The sequence below is a fragment of the Armigeres subalbatus genome, chromosome 1, assembly GCF_024139115.2.
Source record: "Armigeres subalbatus isolate Guangzhou_Male chromosome 1, GZ_Asu_2, whole genome shotgun sequence".
In the NCBI taxonomy this organism is placed as follows: domain Eukaryota; kingdom Metazoa; phylum Arthropoda; class Insecta; order Diptera; family Culicidae; genus Armigeres; species Armigeres subalbatus.
In genome coordinates this window covers 13644454-13669438 of record NC_085139.1, presented here as the reverse complement: position 1 = coordinate 13669438, position 24985 = coordinate 13644454, and the positions used below count along the sequence as shown (strand labels likewise).

Sequence of the window (24985 nt, the reverse complement as noted above, 5' to 3'; positions counted from 1 at the left end):
TCGATAATTGTGAGTAATTGTTTGCTGCGTTTTCTGGGCCACTGTACCAGTGGAAGTAATTCCTCCCACGGAATCCCAGAGGTCCTAGAAGGCCCCATCAACATTAATTATATTTTTTTCATCCGTCTCGCATTTTTCTCAGAACGAACCATGCTTAGGTTGGAGCGGATCGCGTTCAAAACCGATTAAATAATCGAACGTTTTGATAGTCCCAATTTCGCTATAGCAATAACTGAAAATATCATAAGCAGATCGAATTATTCTAAAAATTCACCGAAAAAAAAAATACCTAAACGCATAGCTTTTTCTTCGTTTTAGGATAATTCAGACGGGGTCAATGTAGAATGCTACGTGGAACACCCACGATATTTTCAACATAGCCAGGCGTCAGTGCCGGCGTCATGCTAGATCTGTAAATAGAAAGTAAATTAAAAGAAAACAAACTGGAAAATAAATAAAAGCCATATTTACTACGTTCTAGGCTTCAAAGGAAATAAAAATTTTTACCTCGAAATTACCACTAGAAATGAAGTTCAATTACGCCAGATGAAGTTTGTCTTGCTTTGATTGAATATCAAATCAAACCATGACGACCAATTGCATGAATCACATTTAGTTCCACGTTCATTTTTCATGGCAAACATAGTTCATCTGCTGTTGATGCAAAGGAAATAGACTCATTTGTCCAAGAAGAATACACTATTGCCTGATTTTCTCAAAATTGCACGCGGCGAACCTTTCATGAAAGGTACCGCCGCGCTTTCTGCACCCCGTTTACTTGATTCTTATGGATGAATAGCATTGCGGTGTATCGTTTGTCGCGGCCGTACCTTTCGACAGTCATTCGCCGCGTGAAGTTTTGTGCAAGTACCCATTTGGGAACATTACAAACGCCGCGCAGTGTATCATATCCAGAAAATCTGACAATACTAGAGTACTAGGTGTTCCAATCTGCTAAATTTATGAAAGAGAAGAAGGCGGGGTGAAAAATTCATTTTCAGTGCGAAGCGTAAACAAACTCGCTGGCTCTCACATACTAAAAACCAAGATGGCTGAATCGTGAATTTGGCAGATTGGAACACCTAGTCGTGTATTCATCTTGCGTGTGTCATATATAGTCACTGTTTGGTGTGGTGTTCAAAACAACAACAATCAGACTACTTTGAGATACAAAACGTTTTCCTTGCTCATGAGTATTAATGAAAAACCAAGGCACTGATCACTAGGTTGCGACAAGTAAATATTAAAATGCTTTTTGAAAAGAAGTTTTTGTATGCGACGGCAATTTGAGAATAATAGGGCCCACAACCACAACCACAACCGTACCACAAAATTGAAATGTCCAAAAATGTCAAATTTGTAAAATTGTCAATATTTTTTTTCCAACCGATGAAATCAAACTATTTTCTCTAGTAGTAAGGTTATTAGTCTAGCTTTCTATTGGTATACACATGTCGGCATAAGATCAACTAGGGCCAAAGTTATAGATCAAAGACAAAAGGGTGCCCACAACCGAACCTCCTCCCCTAACTATTGAAGCGTCCGCCTTTGCTGTACATACCGTTGGGGATGGCTAGCCAGTCTCGGTAGGAGTGACTCCCATCCACTGTCTGAACCATCCCCAACGGGATGTACAGTAAAGAGGGTGCTTCGATAGCTATTAGGTATTCTCAAATGGACCTCGCATACTTCAACATCTCTTCAAAAATCATTTTCATGCTTGTCGCAACCTAGCGATAACTTTCAAATTATGTTCTTTCCCATTTGTTTTCACACACGCTGCTCTCTTATACTATAGTTTACATCGATACCGTTATGCGAATAAATTTAAATTCGAGTCAATATCCTCATAAGAGATTTAAACGCTCAGGTGGACCGCCTTGGTACGACCTAGAGCGACTGAAGCAACATCGAAGGGCCCCTCTTGAAGACTGCTGAAGTACAATTAAAGCAGCCATTAACGACGCAGCGGAGAGCAACGTATATGGGACGAAGTCTACGGAACGATTGGTTCTACGAACAGTGCAGTCAAATTATGGAGGAGAAGGACGCAGCGTGGGCGGTTGCGCTGCAGCAAAGGTCCTGGCAGAACGTGGAACGCTATAGCCGAAATGGAGACGCCTCATTCAGGAGAAGGAACGTCGCCTCGAAAAAGCGGATTGCGAGGAGATGGAACAGCTATGTCGTTCTCAAGAAACACGCAAGTTCTATTAGAAACTCAACGTATCCCGCAAAGGCTTTGTACCGCGAGCCGATATGTGCAGGAATAAGGACGGGAGCATCTTGATGGATGCCTGTGTAGTGATTGAAAGGTGGAAGTAGCACTTCAAAGAATACTTAAATTGCACTGAGAGTACAGGCAGTGAGGAGACGACTACATCAGTTCAGCGGACGATGGAAACCAACCAGCCCACACCCTGAGCGAAGGTTAGGATGCGATCCAACAGCTCAAGAACAAAAGAGCAGCTGGTAAGGATGGTGTCGGAGCTGAGCTAATCAAGGTAGGCCCGGAAAAGCTGGCCAATTTTCTGCACACGCTGATAGTCAGAATCTGCTAAACAGAACAGCTACCGGAAGAGTGGAAGGAAGCCCCATCTACAAGAAAGGTGACAAGCTGAAGTGCAGGCAGAACTTTCATTGTTGCCATTAAATTGATATAGGTAAAGTTTACATTTAGATGATAATTTTGTGTTTATTATTAATTGATTTAAAAAATTCAAAAGTTATCGCCAACGACAACCCGCCTACTTTTCACACATGAGAAGTTATCAAATGATAATTCCAAAAATTATCGTATGATAATGATTCAGCACAACCCTGAACTGAGCATCTCCGGGTTCAACCAAAGCTTATTAGGAGGCTGTTGGCGGGCCTTGATCTCGATTTTTTGAAAATTATGTTGTACTGTAATCATAGTTCGCCCACCTCCTTGACGATCGTACTTCATCACGAATGTTTTCCCTTTTGTTATCCGTTGCGATGCCTGTCGTTATTCTATTGCGTATGTCTTCCTCTCGTTATTGGCTCCCAATTAGAGATGTCGCAAATTAATCGATTACTTCGATTAATCGATTCATCGTTGTGATAATCGATTAATTTTGAATCGATTATTACCAAACAATTAATCGATTCAATAATCGAGAGTAATCGATTAGTTACTAATCGATTAATCAGGATTTTACGACATCATAAGGATGTCGCAATTGGATTGATTTCCTCGATTAATCGATTCATCGTTGTGATAATCGATTAATTTTGTATCGATTAATATCCAACGATTAATCGATTCAGTAATCGACGAGGATCGAGAGTAATCGATTAGTTACTAATCGATTAATCGGAATTTTACGACATCTCTACTCCCAATAAAATGATAGATATAAAACATCATTCAAGATTTCCATTAAGTACCTTACATTCCCTATGTTTCGGCTCCGTAACGCTTCACGGCAAATGAGCTTCCAAATAAACGAAATATTAAAAATAAATATTAACAAGAATAGAAAGAACTAATTACGTTGAATTTCCAATAACTTTACGATTGAGATTTTCTTATATAATTCAGAAAGTGGCCTCATTGTAACCTGTTTTAGAAGACGTAAGTGCTTATTGGAATGGCATAGCGACATAAAGTGGCAGAAGTTCAATCCATGAAATTTAGGTTTTTCGAATTTTAAGATTTTTTTATTCCTGCACGGAATGCTGACGGCTCAATAAGTGATAAATTTCAAATGAATTTACCAATATAATATTTTCAGAACAACAGGCCAAAATCGTGCCAAAATGTGCATCATTACATACGCGATTCATCTGTTGATTTAAGAATAAACATAGATAAATTAATGTTTTTTTATTATTTCTCAGAATATGGCCAGAGTAGAGTGGCATGTGCAGTAAATAAAAGTCTTCTTCATTCAACTCCCGCAGTCTTCGGAGGGTCCGCAAATCGTCTTCCACCTGATCGATCACCTTGCTCGCTGCGCACCTCGCCTTCTTGTGCGCGTCAGATCGTCGTCAAGAACCATTTTCACACCGGTTTATTATCCGATATGTTGGTTACGTGCCCTGCCCACCGCAATCTTCTGATTTTTTCGGTGTGAACTGTCTTCCATCTGCACCCTTTCCTTTCGAATGAATGTGATGTACACATTATCCAAAATAAAACAAAATAACTGGTATAGATGGTTTTAAATTTAACGATTTATTCAAATTTATTGAATTATCGAAGCAAAATATATAATAATTTGCTATATTTGCTAGTGATTTTAATGGCATATCATGAAGTTTTAAGCGTCTGCTTGTTTCTACGTTGCGTTATAATTTTAAATTAGCACTATCATATGTACATAATATTGTTTTTTTCTTTTTAGTATATATAAATATAATTATGGTTGTATAATATCATTTTTGTTTTGTCTCTTTATCAGCTGCTTCTTCTTTCGTGTTTGTTTTCAATCAATTATGTGTTCTTTAGTGTCTAAAATCGATTTAAAACCTGATAATGTGTGTGTCTCTTTTCCCGTTCACTTGTTTCATATTCTTGCTTGCTTGCTTCTACTTTATTCGATTTAATTCGATTTTGTTGTTCTTGTTGTTTGCTTGTTGCTTTTTTTCTTGGTTTTTACGCCTTACCTCTCAGCGATTGGCAAGACTGTGCATATCAACTTGCTTCACAATTACATCACTTTGCATTTTTCCTTCAGACTGCCACTCCCCTCGCCTTCGGCAGCCCCACCGGCAGCAGCACCGTCTTTGGTCTTGGTTCCATTCGCCTTATCTTTGGGCTCTTCTTTCTTCTTTTCCTTCTCCTTCTGGGTTTTTTCCTTCTCCTTGGCTTGCTGTTTCGCCTTCTCCTTCTTTTCTTTGAGTAGCTTCTCCTCCTTCGCCTGCTCCTTCATCATTTTCTTCTTGTTTTTCTTTTTATTCTTACCGTCTAGCTGCAGGGACACATTTCTATTTTTCTCCATATTCAGCAGTTCCTGTAGACAAAAAGTTCAACCAAATTTATTTGAGCTCTTGAATAAATGTGCAATGTTTTACCTGAAACAGCTCGGTGACGTTGTGGTTCTCCTTGGCAGAGGTCTCCATGAAGGAAATCCCCCAGGTGGCAGCTTCCGTTTGGCCTTCGATGTTGGTGACTTCCCGCAATTCCTCCGGTTCATCGCACTTGTTTCCCACCAGCATCACCGGAATCTGCGATATCTCTTCGCCCTGTTTTGCGGGAGGGAAATAAAATGTAATTAAGTTTCCAATTATGCATTGCTGTCTCACCTTCAGCTCCCTAACCAGGCTCCAGATGGGCTTCAGTTCCTCGAGGCTCTGCTTGGAGCACACCGAGTAAACGAGAATGAAGGCATGACCTTTGGTGATGGAAAGTCGTTGCATGGCCGGGAATTGATGCGACCCGGTGGTGTCGGTGATTTGCAATGTGCATATGTTCTTGTTGCAGCTAATAACCTAGAATGCACAGGAGACGATGAAAAATATAGAAAAATGTTAGCGATGTGAGTATATTTTGTGAATAGCTTTCAGATTGAAGATTTATTTGCATTTGGACGATTTTTTTTTTTTTTTTTTTTTTTTTTTTTTTAACTAATTTTATTTGCTAATTATCTAATACATGCATTCATCTCTTAGACTAGGTGTTCCGTGTTTTCTTAACACTATCATCCTTATTTGCTATGTTACGCTTTTAGTTATTATTAATACATTTCAATTGCCTCTAGCAGTTAGAATTTTTTCCTCTGGTTGAATTGAACCATGTAGGAATTACAATGTTTTCTACTTAAACTAAACTTAACCTATTTTATACTAAGGGTACAAGGAGTTAATCGTTGCAATAGAAGATTGCAACGATTTTTATCTAAAATTGAAATTATTTTGTTGGACATTTGTTGCAATGTCTCAATATTAGAAATTCTATGAAGTTCATTGGTACTATACCACGGAGGCAACTTCAGAATCATTTTCAAAATTTTATTTTGAATCCTCTGGAGTACCTTCTTTCTGGTATTGCAGCAACTAGCCCATATTGGCACAGCATACAACATGGCAGGTCTAAAAATTTGTTTGTAAATCAAAAGTTTGTTCTTAAGACAAAGTTTTAATTTTTTTTATAAGTGGATATAGACACCTAATATATTTGTTACATTTGGCTTGAAGGCCTTCAATGTGATTTTTAAAAGTTAATTTTTGATCTAGCAGAAGTCCTAAATATTTAGCTTCGCTAGACCAATTAATTGGAACCCCATTCATAGTGACAATATGTCTGCTAGAAGGTTTCAAATAAGAAGCTCTCGGCTTATGTGGGAAAATTATAAGCTGAGTTTTGGAAGCATTCAGGGAAATTTTCCATTTTTGCAAGTAAGTGGAGAAAATATCCAAACTTTTTTGCAATCTACTACAAATGACACGAAGGCTTCGCCCTTTGGCTGAAAGGCCCGTGTCATCTGCAAACAAAGATTTTTGACACCCTGGTGGTAAATCAGGTAAGTCAGAAGTAAAAATGTTATACAAAATGGGCCCCAGTATGCTGCCTTGGGGGACACCAGCCCTTACAGGTAATCTATCAGATTTAGAATTCTGATAGTTTACCTGCAGTGAGCGATCTGATAAATAATTTTGGATCAGTTTAATGATGTACAGAGGAAAATTAAAATTCATCAATTTTACAATCAAACCTTCATGCCAAACACTGTCAAATGCTTTCTCTATATCAAGAAGAGCAACTCCAGTCGAATATCCTTCAGATTTGTTGAGCCGAATTAAGTTCGTAACTCTTAATAACTGATGAGTGGTTGAATGCCCATGGCGAAAACCAAATTGCTCGTCAGCAAAAATAGAATTGTCATTAATATGAACCATCATTCTATTTAAAATAATCTTTTCAAACAGTTTGCTTATTGAAGAAAGCAAACTGATTAAGCGATAACTAGAAGCCTCAGCTGGATTTTTGTCCGGCTTCAAAATTGGAACAACTTTGGCGTTTTTCATTTATCTGGAAAGTATGCCAATTGAAAACATTTGTTAAATAAATTAATCAAAAGGATAAAGAGCTCTCAGGAAGTTTTTGATAAGTATGTAGAAAATACCATCATCACTTGGGGCTTTCATATTTTTAAATTTTCTAGTAATAGATCTCACTTCATCCAAATTAGTTCCCAACGAAGGGTCAAAAACATTATCTTGGTTGAGAATGTCTTCGAAGCTCCGTGTAACCTGATCCTCAATTGGACTAGTGAGACCTAGACTAAAATTATGGGCACTCTCGAACTGCTGAGCAAGTTTTTGAGCCTTTTCGCCATTTGTTAATAAAATTTTATTTCCCTCTTTAAGCGCTGGAATTGGCTTTTGAGGTTTTTTAAGAATTTCGTTAATTTCCAAAAGGGTTTCGAACTGGGATCCAACTTCGAGACATTATTCTCAAAGTTGGTATTTCTCAGAATAGCGAAACGTTTTTTAATTTCATTTTGCAAATCTCGCCAAATAACTTTCAACGCGGGATCGCGAGTTCTTTGGTATTGCCTTCTGCTCACATTTTTAAGACGGATCAGTAGCTGAAGATCGTCGTCAATAATAATGGAGTTGAATTTAACTTCACATTTCGAATTGCAATGCCTCTGGCTTCGACAATTAAATTTGTCAAAGATACGAGAGCATTATCAATATCACTTTTGGTATCGAGAGGAATATCAACATCAAAATTCCTATCGATATACGTTTTATATAAATCCCAATCAGCTCTATGATAATTAAAAGTAGAGCTGATTGGATTATAAATGGCTTCTTGTGAGATTTCAAATGTCACAGGAAGATGATCAGAGTCAAAGTCAGCATGAGTTACCAATTGGCCACACAGCTGACTTGAATCCGTTAAAACTAAATCAATTGTAGAAGGATTTCGACTGGAAGAAAAACAAGTTGGTCCATTGGGATATTGAATAGTATAATATCCCGCAGAACAATCTTCAAATAAAATTTTACCATTGGAATTGCTTTGAGCATTATTCCATGAACGGTGTTTGGCATTGAAGTCACCAATTACGAAGAATTTTGATTTGTTGCGAGTCAGAATTTGAAGATCAGCTTTCAACAAATTCTTTTGCTGTCCATTGCATTGAAAAGGCAAGTAGGCTGCAATGAAGGAAAATTGTCCAAAATTTGTTTCAACAGAAACTCCCAAGGTTTCAAAAACTTTGGTTTCAAACGAAGAAAATAATTTATGTTTGATACGTCTATTAATGACAATGGCGACCCCACCACAGGCGCTGTCAAGACGATCATTTCTGTAGATAAAATAGTTTGGATCTCTTTTAATGGAGAGTCCTGGTTTTAAATACGTTTCAGTTATAATGGCAATATGCACATTATGAACTGAAAGGTAGTTGAATAATTCATCTTCCTTACCCTTTAGAGAGCGGGCATTCCAATTTAGAACTTTCACACAATTATTTGGATCCATTGAAACGGAGTCCGATAACAATTTTTTGTGTGTACTTTATACCAACCTGAACAGCTTCAGGAATGGTATTTGCTTTGAACATTGCATCAATCATGTGATGCAATTGTTCAGTTAAAAAATCAAAGTCGGAAGCAGTCATGCTACCTGAATCGGCAACATGACCGTTGTTTTCCGTTGGGACATGGGTATAAACCTCATTTTGAGAAGAGAAATTTTGTCTACCAGCAGCGATGTTTGCATACGTAGGTACATTGGAAAAATTGGAATTTACTGAAGTGCTTGCTACCCGTTGACGAGCGGCAAAATTTGTTTGTGAATTGTGGTGGGTATGAATTGCTCGACCGGTAACCGGTTTCGAAATTTGAGCGTTTGAAAAATTTCTACCCGTCGAATCTGGGATCCGATTGGAATTTACCGTCATCAATTTTGCACGGGAATTCAAAACTTTTTTGCGTGAAGGGCATTCCCAGAAATTGGATTTATGATTGCCCCCACAATTTGCGCACTTAAATTTATTGGAATCTTCTCTCACAGGACATGCGTCCTTTGCGTGAGAGGTTCCACCACAAATCATGCATTTAGCATCCATGTGACAATGTTTGGTTCCATGACCCCACTTTTGGCACTTACGGCACTGGGTAGGGTTTTGGAAATTTCCCCCAGGCCTGCGGAAATGTTCCCATGTAACACGGACATGAGACATAATACAGGCCTTTTCCAAACTTCAAATATTATTTTTTGCTAAAATGAACTCAATAAACTTCTTGAGAAATGCCCTCTGGGAAGTACCAGAATGGGATTTCTTTTTCATCTTAATTACTTGGGCTGGTGAAAATCCAAGTAATTGAGAAATTTCAATTTTAATCTCATCCAGTGATTTGTCATCACTGGGGAGACCTTTCAAGACGACTTTGAACAATCGCTCAGTTTTGTCGTCGTATGTGAAGAATTTATGGCGCTTCTCAGTTAAATAGTGAAGAAGACGTTTGCGATCGTCAAAGGATCCCGGTAAAACGCGGCAGTCACCCTTCCTAGCAATCTGAAATGAAACCTTGATCCCCTGAAGGTTACTCAAAATCTCATTCCGGAAGCCAGAAAACTCGGCAACAGATACCACAATTGGCGGAATCCTTTGCTTTTTCGCATGAATCGAATCACCTGGGCACCGATCATTAATCAAATCGAACTGATTGCTCAGTTCGATTGGAGAAGAATTATTTCCGATATTAGAGTTAGAAGGAATATCTGAATTCTCCAGCTTCCTTCTATTTTTTCCGCGCTTGGGCAGGACGGTCTTGAAACCTTGTTTCTTTGAAGGAAGTGGAGAATTCAGAGACTCCTTCCTCTTGTTTTTGTTAATACTCATTGCTGAGCGTGGAGACGTGACCTTCTAAGAGGTTTTTCCCAGAACGGTGTCCCTGCAGGATTACCACCGCTTGTCGGAATTTTACTTCCGCAAACGGGTCCAACGTAAAACGAAGGCACGGGTCCTTGCAAAGATCGTAACGGGATCAGTGGGTACAAATAGCGCTAAGAAGCACCGTTGAAATTAAAATAGCTTCGGGTAGTATTAAAAACTTCCTTCCGCAAAGAGAGAAAGAACCGCACAGCACGAAAGCACGATGCGGTCTGGTGCATTTGGACGATATTTTCATGATGTGGTGAGGTTATTTGCTAACCGCAAATGTAAATAAATGGGTAATCGTGGAAGAACATAAGACCGCTTTTGCCCGTGTTTCAGCCACTATTCACTGTATTGTGCCGCTCTTTTCTTGAACAGATAAAATATATTGCAAATTCTCTTTTACCTATATGATTGAAAACATACAAATAAGCAGGGTTTCTTTCGGGTTCCCATTATTTTAGCCTTTTCCAATAAGCTATAAGAATGTGCATAGGATCAGAAATGACAAATGACCAAGGAATGTAATTGTCGCTGAAAAATGCGAAAAACAAGCGACAAAAGAGAATAGCGATAACTCTTTGTCCTCATCGTGCATAGGATCAGAAATGACAAATGACCAAGGAATGTAATTGTCGCTGAAAAATGCGAAAAACAAGCGACAAAAGAGAATAGCGATAACTCTTTGTCCTCATCTGCAGAGGATAAAGACATTGTTGCGTTCCATTTTATTTGCAACAAACATGGAGAGATAATTGTTGTGAACTTTTCAAACTGCGATAACTTTTATATTTCAGAAGTAAAACACAAATCATGTGTACAGATGGTTAAAGATATGTCTAAGCTATGATAGCTGATACTTATTTAACCAAAAACATCATCGGAAACCGACTACTTTTCAAAATGCGTGGCAGGCGATCATTGTCCTATTCTGTTGCAGTTTGGGACAAACGCTTATTGCGAGTGAAGTTTGTCCCAACATTTACAAGAGAGGACAATGTTGTTGTCATTGGCAATGTTGTTATTTTACATTCCTTGCAAATGACACAAGACTTTATGACGTAATCCAAAAATTAAATTTGACTGCATGTGAAAGCTAGGGTAAAGTGCCCAATAGTGGGCCCCCAACCAATAGTGGACCCTCCGGCCATTTTTGCATTATTACAGCACAATGTAAACATTTGCTATGAAATTGCATCGGGGCAACCTACCTTAAAGTCCTATGATTTGTTTACATGCATCGGAAATGTTATGGATAGCACAATTAGATGATTTTTTTCATATTCTATAAAAAATAAACATGAAAGTGTCCATTATAGGAATATTTTGGGGGGTCCATAATAGGGAAGAAGAACGTCCCGAAACGGAACATAAAAATCAAAGGAAGTGTCGACTATGGGGAAGCAATTTCTTATTATGGACCCCCAGGGGGTCTACTATAGGGCGGATTCAGTCAGACTTTAAAATGTTAATTTCAACAAATAACGTCGAGTATTTGAGTATTTTATGTATGTATCGTGAAAAGGAGATGCAGAGCTTGATATTGGATATCACGCAAAATTAATATTTTGAAAATTTCCACTCCTTATGCCAGGAAGAGCAGAATTTCGCTACTAGAGGGTCCACTATTGGGCATTTTACCCTATAAGCTCCTACAAAATTTTCTCGAAGTGATTATTTAAAATGGACTCTTCCGTCCAAACCCAAGTAACAATTTTCATGCTTGTTAGATTTGTTTAAATCTTATAGCGGATTTATGACAGCAGTCACCATGGCTAGTTGCTCAGATTTATTGGCGATCTTATTGCTATCAATAAACCTCTAATAAATCTGCTCGAAAAGCTTCAAACGTCAAATGCCGACTGGTCTTGTTAACAGCTCTACGGTTGTAACGAAGGGCATAATAAGTCCAATTTTCAAAGCTTGATCAAAGCCATAATTTTGGGTCGTAATGTGGTCAAATGAATAACCCCAATAAGAATATTTACATTGCAAAGGGTTTATAACGGTGTTTAATAAGAGCAACATTTTTCTGATCGAAATCTATGATGGCCATATTGGAAATGGAGAACCATAATCAAGTCAGTGAAATTTATCACTGGAATTTATGATTAGACGGTGTTTCCGCCGGCAAAGACGCGTTTGTGGTAAAAGATATAAACAACAAACATATTTGGGTGTAATATCAATTAATTTAGTGAAGATTTACGTTATTGATGTCATAATGATTTTAAATTCAATGCCCAAAGCTATATTATTTTGCGGGCGCGTAGTGCTCAATCTCATTTTTGCACTAGCTTTCACCATGAAATCGAGCGCGCACCTCATTTCCATGAAAGTACATTAAAGAAAAAAACTTGAAAAAGTATTATTTTGTAGTCATCCTCATCATGATTTTCATCAACACTTTAGTTTGTTATTATTTATTTGCAAGATTTTGTTTCTCTTTTTTCAAAGCAACATTTTTGACACCTGCCGCAGCCAAATTCCCTTTTTTGCGGGTGGCTTGAAACGGATTTTTATATACTCTTATAAGAGGTTTATAGTGGTAATCTAGAGAGGGCCATTTGGACATATCTTACTCTTATAGTGGTCGTCAGAAGGTAATCCTGTAGTAATGGGTTTTATTCTCAGTTCTTGTAATTCGATCTTGAAAACCATTCCTAGAGTGGAATAAAACTAGAAATGTTACTTGGGAATGGTATCATGGGACTTGTCTGCAACTATACCCAGGGTGGTACTGTCCACTAAAACAAAACTCTGTACGCTAGCTTTCTTCTTCTCCTGGCCATTAATGAAAAAATGATTCATATTTACTTGAAAGTCTTTGTGGTTTGCAGAGAGTTCCCCTGAGTGTTTTGACATTGTTTGACTATTTGCGAAATACTTTTTTGACCTTTTTTGAGCTCAAATATTACAATCTCTGAAAGCTCTTGACTCATGGATCCTATCGTTTAAAAAAAAGGAATCCAAAACTAAATGCACTCGCCTTTTCCAGGGCACCACAATATACAGTTCGAGGCCGGATCTCTCCATCCTCACGCCCACGCTCGCCAAGTCTGTCATTTTTATTATTCCAACTTTACTGCGTCGGAAGCATTATTATTATTATTTATTCAGACTAAGGCCGAAGTGGCCTGTGCGGTATATAAGAGTCTTCTCCATTCGGCTCGGTCCATGGCTACACGTCGGCAACCACGCAGTCTACGGAGGGTCCGCAAGTCATCTTCCACCTGATCGATCCACCTTGCCCGCTGCGCACCTCGCCTTCTTGTGCCTGTCGGATCGTTGTCGAGAACCATTTTCACCGGGTTATTGTCCGACATTCTGGCTACGTGCCCGGCCCACCGCAGTCTTCCGATTTTCGCGGTGTGAACGATGGATGGTTCTCCCAACAGCTGATGCAACTTGTGGTTCATTCGCCTCCTCCACGTACCGTCCGCCATCTGCACCCCAACATAGATGGTACGCAGCACTTTCCTTTCGAAAACTCCGAGTGCGCTTGGTCCTCCACGAGCATCGTCCAGGTCTCGTGTCCGTAGAGGACTACCTGTCTAATGAGCGTTTTGTAGATTGTCAGTTTGGTACGGCGGCGAACTCTATTCGATCGGAGCGTCTTGCGGAGTCCAAAGTATGTACGATTTCCAGCCACTATGCGTCTCCGAATTTCTCTGCTGGTATCATTTTCGGCAGTCACCAGTGAGCCCAAGTACACAAATTCTTCTACCACCTCGATTTCGTCACCACCGATGCCAACTCGCGGTGGGTGGCTCACATTGTCTTCTCTTGAACCTCTTACTATCATGTAGGCTTCCTCCATCTTCTCAAAGTTACGTGGCATCATATCTATGTCGTCGGCGAAGCCAAATAGCTGGACGGACTTATTGAAAATCGTACCACTCGTGTTAATCCCTGCTCTTCGTATTACCCCTTCCAAAGCGATGTTGAATAGCAGACACGAAAGACCATCACCTTGCCGTAACCCTCTGCGGATTTCGAAGGGACTCGAGAATGCCCCTGAAACTCGAACTATGCACATCACCCGATCCATTGTCGCTTTGACCAACCGTGTCAGTTTATCCGGAAATCCGTGATCGTGCATTAGCTGCCATAGCTGGTCCCGATCGATTTGATCATATGCGGCTTTGAAGTCGATGAATCGATTATGTGTGGGCACGTTGTATTCGCGACATTTCTGCAGTACTTGGCGAATGGCGAACACCTGGTCCGTGGTGGAGCGTTCGCCCATAAAACCCGCCTGGTACTGCCCACGAACTCCCTTGCAATTGGTGCTAGTCGACGGCATAAAAATTTGGGAGAGTACCTTGTAGGCAGCGTTCAGCAATGTGATTGCGCGGTAGTTGCTACAATCCAGCTTATCGCCCTTTTTGTAGATGGGACACACGACACCTTCCATCCACTCCTGCGGCAAAACTTCCTCCTCGCAAATCTTGGTAATGACCCAGTGCAGCAATCTCGCCCATGCTGCATTCTTCTCTTCTACTAACTGCTCACATTCGCCGTCATACCAGTCGTTTCTCTGATCCGGGGGCACCGTGCCAAGTGCAGCGGTTGCGGTGCTACCAATGGCGGATCGAATATCTCTCCAGCCATCTTCAAGAGATGCTGCGCCTAGCTGCTCTTCCGTTGGGAGTGCCACTTCCAGCTGCTGCGCGTATTCTTGGGCTAGTCTACCGTCTTGTAGCCGCCCAATGTTAAGCCGCGGCGTCCGACTTCGACGCGTGTTGTACACCGTCGAGAGTTTTGAGCGCAGGCATACTGCAACGAGGTAGTGGTCGGATTCAATATTCGCACTGCGGTAAAAACGGACGTTCGTGATGTCGGAGAAGAATTTACCGTCGATTAGAACGTGGTCGATGGCTGCCACCCAATCACGCGTTGGCGCATCTTACCCAGCACTATGAAGCCGGTTCCCAGCTCGTTGGTGGTGCCACAGCTTTGGTAGAAAGTAGCCGCCCGATGCCCGCTTTTCCACACTTTCTGTCCTGTCTGTTGGAATATCAGGTAGTGTGCGACGCTTCGCTGTATATAGGAGGTAGGCGCCAGTTGGTTGTAGTTGCTCTTGGGTAGATTAAGGAATATTGTTATGGATGTATTGTAGATACCTATTGTTGAATAAAGAGTCAGTAGCCTGCCGTGGTGTAGAGAGGGAACTCTAATATTTTTTATTCTTTGTGAGGGGGTTCCCTTGCTCTTCTTATAGCCAACACTGTCCAGCAAATCTTCTGCAGCGCCACGACGTCGAAGTTGCGGGGATGTAATTCATCGTAGATCATCCTGTCGCAACCTGCGAAATCTAGCGACTTGCAGTTCCATGTTCGATGCTTCCAATCGTGATCCTTTATTCGTCGCCTAGGTCTTTGCCGATTATATCGTGTCGCATTATCTCTGTCTCGCCGCATACCTCATGTCTCGCCGGAGGGCCGTCGTGTCAGGGCTGTTTAGCGTCCCACCTAACACCAGGACTTGGGCTTGTGCGCTTTGAGCGGCACACGGTCGCTTTGGCGGAAGTTTCTCACAAAAAATCTAATAAAATGTACCGTGGAATTCCGCAGAATTGTCAGTAAACATTACTGAGAACTTCGCGAAAAATTTATACAGAAATTATACCGAAAATGAAATCAACAATGAAATATTCGGGGTAATTCCTAGATTAATTTCCAAAGAAATCCTGAAAGAATTCCAGTGGAAACTTCAAGATTTCCTCCGATAACTATTCCGGTAGTTCTAACGGCAGTTCCTACGGGAATTCCTCTGAAAATTCTTCCGGGAATTTCTCCAGAAATTACTCCTGAAGTTCCTTCGAGAATTCCTCCGAGAGTACCTCCAGGAGAGGAAATCATTCAGGCTTTTTTTCAGGAAATCATTTAGGCTTTCTACAGAAATTTAGCTGGAAATTCCTCCCGAAGTTTTTCCGATAGTTTCTCTGGGAGATCCTCTGGGAGGCCCTCTAGGATTTTTTCTAGGAGTTCCTCCTGAAATTCCTCCGGGAGTTCTTACGGGAACTCCTTCGGGAATTCCTCCGGGGGGTCCACCGAAAGTTTCTACGAGAATTCCTCCGGGAGTTTAACCGACAGTTTCTCCGGGTGTTCCTCTGAAGAGGAACTCCCACAGCAATTTCCGGAGAAACTCCCGGAGGAATTCCCGGAAAAATAATCAGAGAAATTCTCGGAGGATCTACCAATGGAACTTCTGGAAGAACTACAGGAATAATTTTCGGAGGAAATCCCTGGAAATGCCATGGAAAATGGAATAATTCTTGAAGGACCTCCCGGAGGAGTTCTCCGAGGAACTTCTGCAGGAATTTGTAGATAATTTCTTAAAGAGAGCTTAAACGAATTCTTGAAAGAAAACATGAATGAATTCCCAAAGGAACTACTGGTGGTACTCCCGGAGGTATTTTCAGAGGAATAGCCGGAGGAATACCCGGAGTTTAATTTCTAGAGGAACTTCCGAAATCCCATTTCCCGTGAAATTCCTGCCAAATATCCCGCAGGTAATCTTGGAAAAACTCCTGGAGGAGCTCCCAGAGGAGCTCCCACAAGCACTTCCGGAGGAATTCCCATAAGGAAGTCATGAAATAATTTTTGGAGAAGTTCCTGAAGTATTTTATATCTGAAGGCATTCCCGGAGAAATACCAGGAGAAATTAATGCAGAAATTCCAAGATGAAATCTTGAAAGTATTCCCAGATGAATTGCTGAAGAAATTACCGGATGAATTCCCGGGGGCTTGTTCTGAAGAAATTCATGGAAGAACTCTTGGAAGATGTCCTGGAGGAACTCACAAATTAATTTCCGAATGAATTTCTAGAGTAAATTCCGAGTGAAGTCCGGAAAGAATTTTAGGACAATTCCGCGGAAAAAATCCCGGAGAAATTCCTGAAGGAATTCCCGGATAAATACCTGGAAGAATTTCCGGGGAAATACTTGGACGAATTCCTGGAGAAATTATTAAAGAAATTTCTAGAGGGATTCTTGAAGGATATTCAGAAGTAATTGAGGAAAGAATTCCAGAATGAAATCCTAGAGGCTACTGAATTTATGGAGGTATTCCCGGAAAAAATCCTGGAAGTTATCTCGGAGGAATTAAAAGAAGAGTTCCTGGAGGTATGCCCGGAGAAGTTCCTAGAAGAATTTCCGAAGGAATTTCTTATAGATTTACAAGTGAAATTAAGGAGCGAAATCGGAGGATTTCCGTCATAAATTTCTGAAGAAACTTCTGGTGGAATTTTGAGAGGAAATTCCGTGTGTATTCTTGAAAGGAACTTTCAAATGCATTCCTGAAGGAAATGCAGGAGATTTTTCTGGAAGAATAGCCAAAGAAATGTCTAGAAGAAATTTTCGAGGAATTTCCTCATGAATTTCCTAAAAAAAAAATAGTGGGGGGTTTCTAGATTTCTAGATAAGGAGGAATTACAATTATATGAGAGAGATTTTCGAACCGTTTTCAGAGGAATTTGTGGATAACTTTCCGGAGGAATTTAGTAGTTCCCAGGGAAGCTTCTAGAAGAATTTCAAAGAGAATTCTTAAGCCCGAAATGTTTCGAGTTGTTTTTAAATGTTGGACTATATACCTATACCTAAATAAAATTTAAGGGAATTCATTTCAGTACCCGTTCAATCTTTCCACCATTTAGGAGGCGGGACCCCCCTTCACCCCTCTGGCTAGACCCTTGACCAGTAGCCATACGATAGACAACAAATATAGTGCGTGCGTGTTTTCTTGTGGAACGAAATAAATTTGTTGTCAATCGGTTAATAAACAGTTTTATGGAACTAAATCTTGTAGTAAATGGTTAAAAGTGGAAAACAGAAATCTCATGAGAAAGCGTCCTTAACTGAAGTGCTAGGGAGTTCGTATCCGTCTGGTAGTGTATCGCAAGTGAGCTGAGATATCCAAAATAGCTATCTGGTTAAGACAGAAGAAGACCCACAACGTAGGAAGGCAAACTCAATCGTCGAACCATCCCCGAACAAAATCCTTCATAAATTTTAGTAAGCAATTTAAGAAAATCCTTTCGAGTTACTTGAATTCTTGCGACACAAAATTCCACAAGAGCTCTTCCAAAACAAAATTTAGGTGAATTTTTTTCAAATATTCTTCGTAATTTTTCTAAAAAATTATATAAGGACGATACAAATATTTAAACACTATTTTGTCTCCCCCCTCGGGATTTCCAAAATAAATTTTGGATTTGTTTCCGAATCTCTGGAAAAAGTTTTGAAGCAAATCGTGGAGGAATGTCGAAAGGAATTCTTGAGGTAGATTTAAGTAGTTACTGACATCCTTCTGGTGTTCCTATGGGAATTCCTTGAAAAATTCCTTCCAGAATTCGTTCGTAAACCCCTGGAATTCCTGGAGAAAATTTTTAAGGAACTACAGGAAAATTTTTCGAAGAAATGAAATTCCCCTAGAATGTATGAAGGAATTTAAATAGAAAACCCGCACATTTTCCGTAAGCATCCGTGGAGATAGTTCTGAAGAAATTCCTGAAATTACAAAGAAATGTTCGAATAAATTTTCGCATTCATTTGCGAGAGCCTCTTGAAAGGAGGCTTCCGAGCCTCTTGAAAGGAGGCTTCCGAGCCTCTTGAAAGGAGGCTTCCGAGCCTCTTGAAAGGAGGCTTCCGAGCCTCTTGAAAGGAGGCTTCCGAGCCTCTTGAAAGGAGGCTTCCGAGCCTCTTGAAAGGAGGCTTCTGAGCCTCTTGAAAGGAGGCTTGAGCCTCTTGAAAGGAGGCTTGAGGCCTCTTGAAAGGAGGCTTCTGAGCCTCTTGAAAGGAGGCTTGAGGCCTCTTGAAAGGAGGCTTCTGAGCCTCTTGAAAGGAGGCTTCTGAGCCTCTTGAAGGAGGCCTGAGCCTCTTGAAAGGAGGCTTCTGAGCCTCTTGAAAGGAGGCTTCTGAGCCTCTTGAAAGGAGGCTTCTGAGCCTCTTGAAAGGAGGCTTCTGAGCCTCTTGAAAGGAGGCTTCTGAGCCTCTTGAAAGGAGGCTTCTGAGCCTCTTGAAAGGAGGCTTCTGAGCCTCTTGAAAGGAGGCTTCTGAGCCTCTTGAAAGGATGCTTCTGAGCCTCTTGAAAGGTTGCTTCTGTGCCTCTTGAAAGGAGGCTTATGAGCCTCTTGAAAGGCCTCTTGGAAGGAGGCTTCCTGAGCCTCTTGAAAGGAGGCCTGAGCCTCTTGAAAGGAGGCTCTGAGCCTCTTGAAAGGAGGCTCCTGAGCCTCTTGAAAGGCGGCTCCTGAGCCTTTTGAAAGGAGGCTCTCGAGGCCTCTTGAAAGGAGGCTCCTGAGCCTCTTGAAAGGAGGCTCCTGAGCCTCTTGAAGGAGGCTCCTGAGCCTCTTGAAGGAGGCTCCTGAGCCTCTTGAAAGGAGGCTTCTGAACCTCTTGAAAGGAGGCTCCCGAGCCACTTGAAAGGAGGCGCCCGGGCCTCATGAAAGGAGGCTCCCGAACCTCTTGAAAGGAGGCTCCCGAGCCTCTTGAAAGGAGGCTCCCGAGCCTCTTGAAAGGCGCCTCCCGAGCCTCTTGAAAGGCGCCTCCCGAGCCTCTTGAAAGGAGGCTCCCGAGCCTCTTGAAAGGAGGCTCCCGAGCCTCTTGAAAGGAGGCTCCCGAGGCTCTTGAAAGGAGGCTACCGAGCCTCTTGAAAGGAGGCTCATCGAGCCTCTTGAAAGGAGGCTCCCGAGCCTCTTGAAAGGAGGCTCCCTAGCCTCTTGAAAGGAGGCTCCCTAGCCTCTTGAAAGGAGGCTCCCGAGCCTCTTGAAAGGAGGCTCCCGAGCCTCTTGAAAGGAGGCTCCCGAGCCTCTTGAAAGGAGGCTCCCGAGCCTCTTGAAAGGAGGCTCCCGAGCCTCTTGGAAGGAGGCTCCCGAGCCTCTTGAAAGGAGGCTCCCGAGCCTCTTGAAAGGAGGCTCCCGAGCCTCTTGAAAGGAGGCTCCCGAGCCTCTTGAAAGAAGGCTCCCGAGCCTCTTGAAAGGAGGCTCCCGAGCCTCTTGAAAGGAGGCTCCCGAGCCTCTTGAAAGAAGGCTCCCGAGCCTCTTGAAAGGAGGCTCCCAAGCCTCTTGAAAGGAGGCTCCCGAGCCTCTTGAAAGGAGGCACCCGAGCCTCTTGAAAGGAGGCACCCGAGCCTCTTGAAAGGAGGCTCCCGAGCCTCTTTAAAGGAGGCACCCGAGCCTCTTGAAAGGAGGCTCCCGAGCATCTTGAAAGGAGGCTCCCGAGCCTCTTGAAAGGAGGCTTCCGAGCCTCTTGAAAGGAGGCTTCCGAGCCTCTTGAAAGGAGCTGTTTGCCCCAAAGCTACTGATTTTTTTTGGAAAAAGGCCTCCTTGTCTCTCAAATAGAAGGTTCCGAACCATTAAATTCTAGATTTTGTTCAGAAGAATATTATTCAACATTTTGCCTCGAACAGGTAAATTACTTTGAAGATTTTTTAAATTTGTCCAGTCGTTGTTTTATCCCTTTTATCTTTTGTATCACAGCCCTTTACACACTGTACTGGTTGAGGTGGACAGGATTCACGGGCACGGCTGTGCGAATCTCGGTAAAAGTTCAATATTTTGCTGAGATCCCGGTAAAAAAAATTAAGTGTGTACATAGGGGAAATGACGCGTCATGACGGCTTTGGCAGGTTTTGTTCTATTATTGTAAGGAGGGTTTTCTATGACTAATAATGCTCAATTTTTTTTTCATAAAATTCGGTTCACAAAAACCCCCCTGACAATAATAGAACAAAACCTGCCAAAGCCGTCATTTCCTCTATCTAAACTTTAACAATAAGTTTTTTTTATTTGAATTGTAATACATCCGCCATTACGCATTTTTGTCCAAGGTACCCCCTGGGGCCAGCGAAGGCACCCCCACATGCCATGTACCCCAGGTTGAGAACCGCTGGCTTAGCTGATCAACGCCTCCAATTATAGTTCTTACTGCTGACTTCGAATTATCGACTACGTCAAAATTTTTGGGTACCCCACCATAACAAGAAGTTTGGCGCCGCAAGAGTCGGTTTCCAATGGTCAAATTATCCAAATCATCAGAAATTTTACTCCCCTGATTTGGATTTTTTTCCTATGGTTTATGTTTTTCTTGAGAAGTTTTCAGTAAGATTATTGATGTCGTCCATGGTCTTTTTGTACTCATTGGAGAGTTCACAATGCAGAATATTATGATAAGGTTGTCGTGTGTGTGGAAAGTACCGAAGCGCAGTACTGAAAAAGTGACGTATACGCCAAAAATGCAATAAAGGTATTAACGAAGACAACTCATCGTACTCGTTAACAAAAAATGGAAAATATATCGTGATTTGGCGCATACGTCGTCGTCGCATTACGGTAGAAGAACCTGCCGGGGAGATCTGCCATTTGCCTATTTTTGCACCCTCGTAGGAGTCGGAGTTTATTACACTTTATTTTTTCTGTATAAAAATATGTTCAAGTGTGAATAAGTGAATAATAATCTAAGCCCTTCCCCTAATGCAATTAATAGAAGCTGCATCCTCTCTTAGTGCATAACCCCATGGGTTTCCTTGGATCATCAACAACACCAATCCTTTTTCATAATATTACACCCATGAATAAGCAGCTTATGAACCGTTGTTGTTAGCACATCGAACGAAGGATATGAAGAAAATGATGCTTAGTATTACATTGTGCATATTATTAAAAAAAAAATCTGCACCAACAGATTCTCCAGCTAGATGGAAAGACTGACAAGACCGTTCTTTGTTGTGAGAAAAGGTTTAGATCGATCCCATTCATTCGAGAATAAATTCTTTCATTGACCTTGCAATGCCAAAAACATTTGTGTTTGAATCTGACGTTGCTTATTGCCTCTGTGTTGTGAAATTACTGTCTTGCTATTTCGTCATAATGTGTCTTTCAAAATTATTATTGTCAAAGGAATTTCCGAATGTATTTTTTCTATTCATAATATGTTTGACTAAAATAGCTTTGTACAATGTGAGCCTGGATGAGACCATAATTAATTCCTAGCAGACCTTGCGTCTCCACTGCATTTGTTCTTAGCATGGCATCACCATTCACTAACTCACACCGCGTCGCACTTCACGTGTCTTCTGATGTTTTATCAATGAAATGAAGTCACCCTTCGCCCATATCCGGCAGACTGCGTCGTCAGTCGGCACACCAACACAGGCAAAGCAATCACAGCCCCGTTGCCTTGTGAACGGTTGGTCGGACTCGCAGCACATATTGGCGAATATTTTTACCACCGCCACCTTTGCCATCCTCAAAGCCAGAATTATCAGCAGCGCGGTTCTGGGTGCAGCGTTTTTTGCCATCAACTGCACCGACCGGGACATGCTGTGACACATGTGGGATGGCTGGCAATCATAGCAAACCATTAATAGCTCACACATTGCACACCCACTCTTCATCAACGGTTTCCCCCAAACTGAATGCGGTCGTGACAGTGACGACAGCCCCGACGGGTTTGCGCCAATATCTGCACCACACTCCCCGCTGCCATGGAGCCCCCCCACTGACTATAGATACCTGTCTGTAGGTGTCCTCGATGGTCGGGATGTAGCTTTCTCGGAACGTTCCTTTGATAAACCGGAGAACCAGCGAACTTTTTCCGACACCTCCAGCGCCAAACACCACCTGCAAGGTTCGGAAAGCGTATTAGACCAGAATTTGGCCCGGAAACGGCCCTTTTCACGGTTAAATTCACGAAAAATACTCACCACTCGGTAGTCGTTGCTCTGCTCTGGCATTTTTATATTTTGCAGAATCTTCTTGTTATTCCTGTCGTCACCCATTTTTGCCGCAGTTGGTTAGGATTGGTGAGAGGGGAAGGTGGGGGTTCTAGCGAGTGTGAAAAGTTGTGTGCCTGTAGTGGTGGTGGGGTGGTGGATTGTGGGGATGAAGAGGTTTTACACGCCGAACAGTAAGGGTGGTTCAACAAAATGCGTCGTCCTGCTTCGAGGGTAACCCTAGGTACGAAAAACGACCAGAAGCCGAACAGAGTTCTCGGCTGCTACGATGTTGTCTACCCCACGAGAGCGATATTCCGTGACGATCAGGATTCGGGAGAGCGCGCGCCTACTCACTTAATAAAAAAGGACACGGCCGACTGCGTGCAATTGCTTTCACTTTCCGAGCTTGGAAGCCTTCTGGGCACTATTCTTGCTTTATGTTTGCTCCGATTTTCTTCTCCCACACGCCTTCCAGCGTTTCTTTCAACTTTTCGGTAACACCTTAATCTAAATATTTCCCTTACTTGCTTATCCTTATTCACTTATCAACTGTCTGTGGTAACAATGTAGAATATATCATATGCTCAACATCACTTTGTAACGAAAAACAAAAAAGACTTCGGCGAATTTGATCCCACCTATTTGTGTATGCGTGCGGTGATATTTCCTTGATTTATTTTTCGTTTGCGTTTTCTGCGTAAAAATTCGATGTTTGTTTTAAGGACGAATGTATGGCGATTTCGCGGTTGTCCTCACTTGCATTAGCTCGGCATTCCCCTGTAGGGGAGGGCGCTGGGTGTCTGGTCTAGGACCGAGTCGAACCTCCTAGTTTGATTTTCTTTTGTCAGATCACAAATTAATTTCGTTTCACATTCTTCTCTCCATGCTTTCTTCAGTCGCGTGTGACGAGGAAACTTTTCTTTCCTTAACTTTTCCTCGTTTTATGATTCCGTTTGTCACTTTTGGTTAATTTGCTTAGTTTTTTTACTCGCTGCTGCGTTATCATAGCTCAGCGATCAGGCATTCTTGTTGCTCATTAATTTTTTTTTGCGTTTGTGCGCTGGAAAACCCAGATTTTATCTTTTGCTTTCAGGCGGTGGTTTCACTTCAATTCGATTCTCTTCCGGAAGGCTTGCAATTTTTCTTTTCAAACAATCGAACCCAAAACAGCTCGAACGATTAAAGGTGTAAGCCTTTCCGGTTGCTTCATCATTCCACGCTCTGTATGGGGCAAAGTTTTTGATTTTCGATTATTATTTACACGACACATAAACGGTTTTTGAAAACTAAAATACTTGTTGTTACTTCGGGAGAGGACACACAGAGCAATACACAATATATTCAACAATTTTCGGCTTGAACTTCGACTTGATAATTATTTCGTTCGGTAGATTGATTCGTTCCGGATCCTTTAAGTATATTTCGATGGTTTGTGATGCGTTTTTAGAGAAGTAAGAGAAGAAAATTATTGAACATCGAAGTTTTTCCTCCCCAAATGGTGGATGATTTTTGCTGATGCCTTTTGGCTCTGACCGCGACCGTCGTCCCCATTCGTCGCTGCTCGGTGGGCTGCTGTTGCCCTTGTGTGGGTGTGCTTTGGTATTGGTTACCGTGTGGACACCCCCCAGATTGGTGTTCACTTGGATAAAATTAACACTGGTTGACGAATTTCACATTAGCCGATGGGAATATTCTGCTGTATGGCTTATTTTTTAAAATCTACGAAGTATTTTATCGGTAATATGATTCATTAAACCGTCATCCATGGTAATCAAAAATTTGAATTCTTTGATGTTGAACCCAATATCGTCTTGGTTCAAAACGTCGACGAACAGTGCCATACCACGCATTTTAGCCTGAAACGTTATGTTTGTATGTGCCACTTGCAGAGCTTTTATTACCGTTCTGATCCATTATTTGGATAACTCCAAAATAACTAAGCCACATAAAAAGATTCATTCATCATCGATAGAGATTCTGAGTAACATTTAGGGTTTTAGTACCGGGAGTACCGGTACCGGAATTCCCGGGAGTACCGACCAATTTTCGGTACCGAAATACCGGTACTGGCTTAATGAAAGTACCGGTATTTTCGATACTAAGGAAAAAGTTTTGGTTAAAACCTCCGATGGTTAAAACCACATTATTTGAATGCAGCAGCTATTAAGGAAGATAATATTGCGGATCTTTTTAAAATTTTCCATTTTGCGGATTCCGTAAAGTTCTTCCGCAGCTGTCAAAGTTCTACCGCAAGCCTGAAAAGCTTCAATACACTGAAACAAAAATCTGATATTTGGCGTTATCATCGTAGAATGCCATGCCAAACAGCAGAGAAAAAGTATGAAGTGACAGCTGCGGTAGTTTAAAAATTGAACCGTAAAGAGGAAAGTTTTCTCTGGAACAGCA

General features: G+C 41.5%; 1 protein-coding gene across 1 annotated transcript; it reads right to left on the bottom strand.

The window, feature by feature from the left end:
- Window positions 1-4178: 4178 nt before the first annotated feature.
- On the bottom strand, window positions 4179-24121 carry LOC134222019 (GTP-binding protein Di-Ras2). The gene is made up of 5 exons (XM_062701175.1): window positions 22568-24121; window positions 22377-22484; window positions 5272-5457; window positions 5041-5211; window positions 4179-4979 (listed from the first exon to the last, which is right to left on the bottom strand). The coding sequence occupies exons 1-5, from the start codon at window positions 22640-22642 to the stop codon at window positions 4677-4679; spliced, it is 843 nt and encodes a 280-aa protein (XP_062557159.1). The 5' UTR covers window positions 22643-24121; the 3' UTR covers window positions 4179-4676.
- Between the last annotated feature and the right edge of the window lie 864 nt (window positions 24122-24985).

Bases quoted from the DNA above. Each gene is read 5' to 3' on its own strand.
- LOC134222019 (XM_062701175.1), bottom strand. From the start codon at position 22,642: ATGGGTGACGACAGGAATAACAAGAAGATTCTGCAAAATATAAAAATG. The intron at 5,458-22,376 runs GTATCTATAGTC...TGTGCATTCTAG, and splicing joins TCGAGGACACCTACAGACAG to GTTATTAGCTGCAACAAGAA. The intron at 4,980-5,040 runs GTAAAACATTGC...TTTTGTCTACAG, and splicing joins ACGTCACCGAGCTGTTTCAG to GAACTGCTGAATATGGAGAA.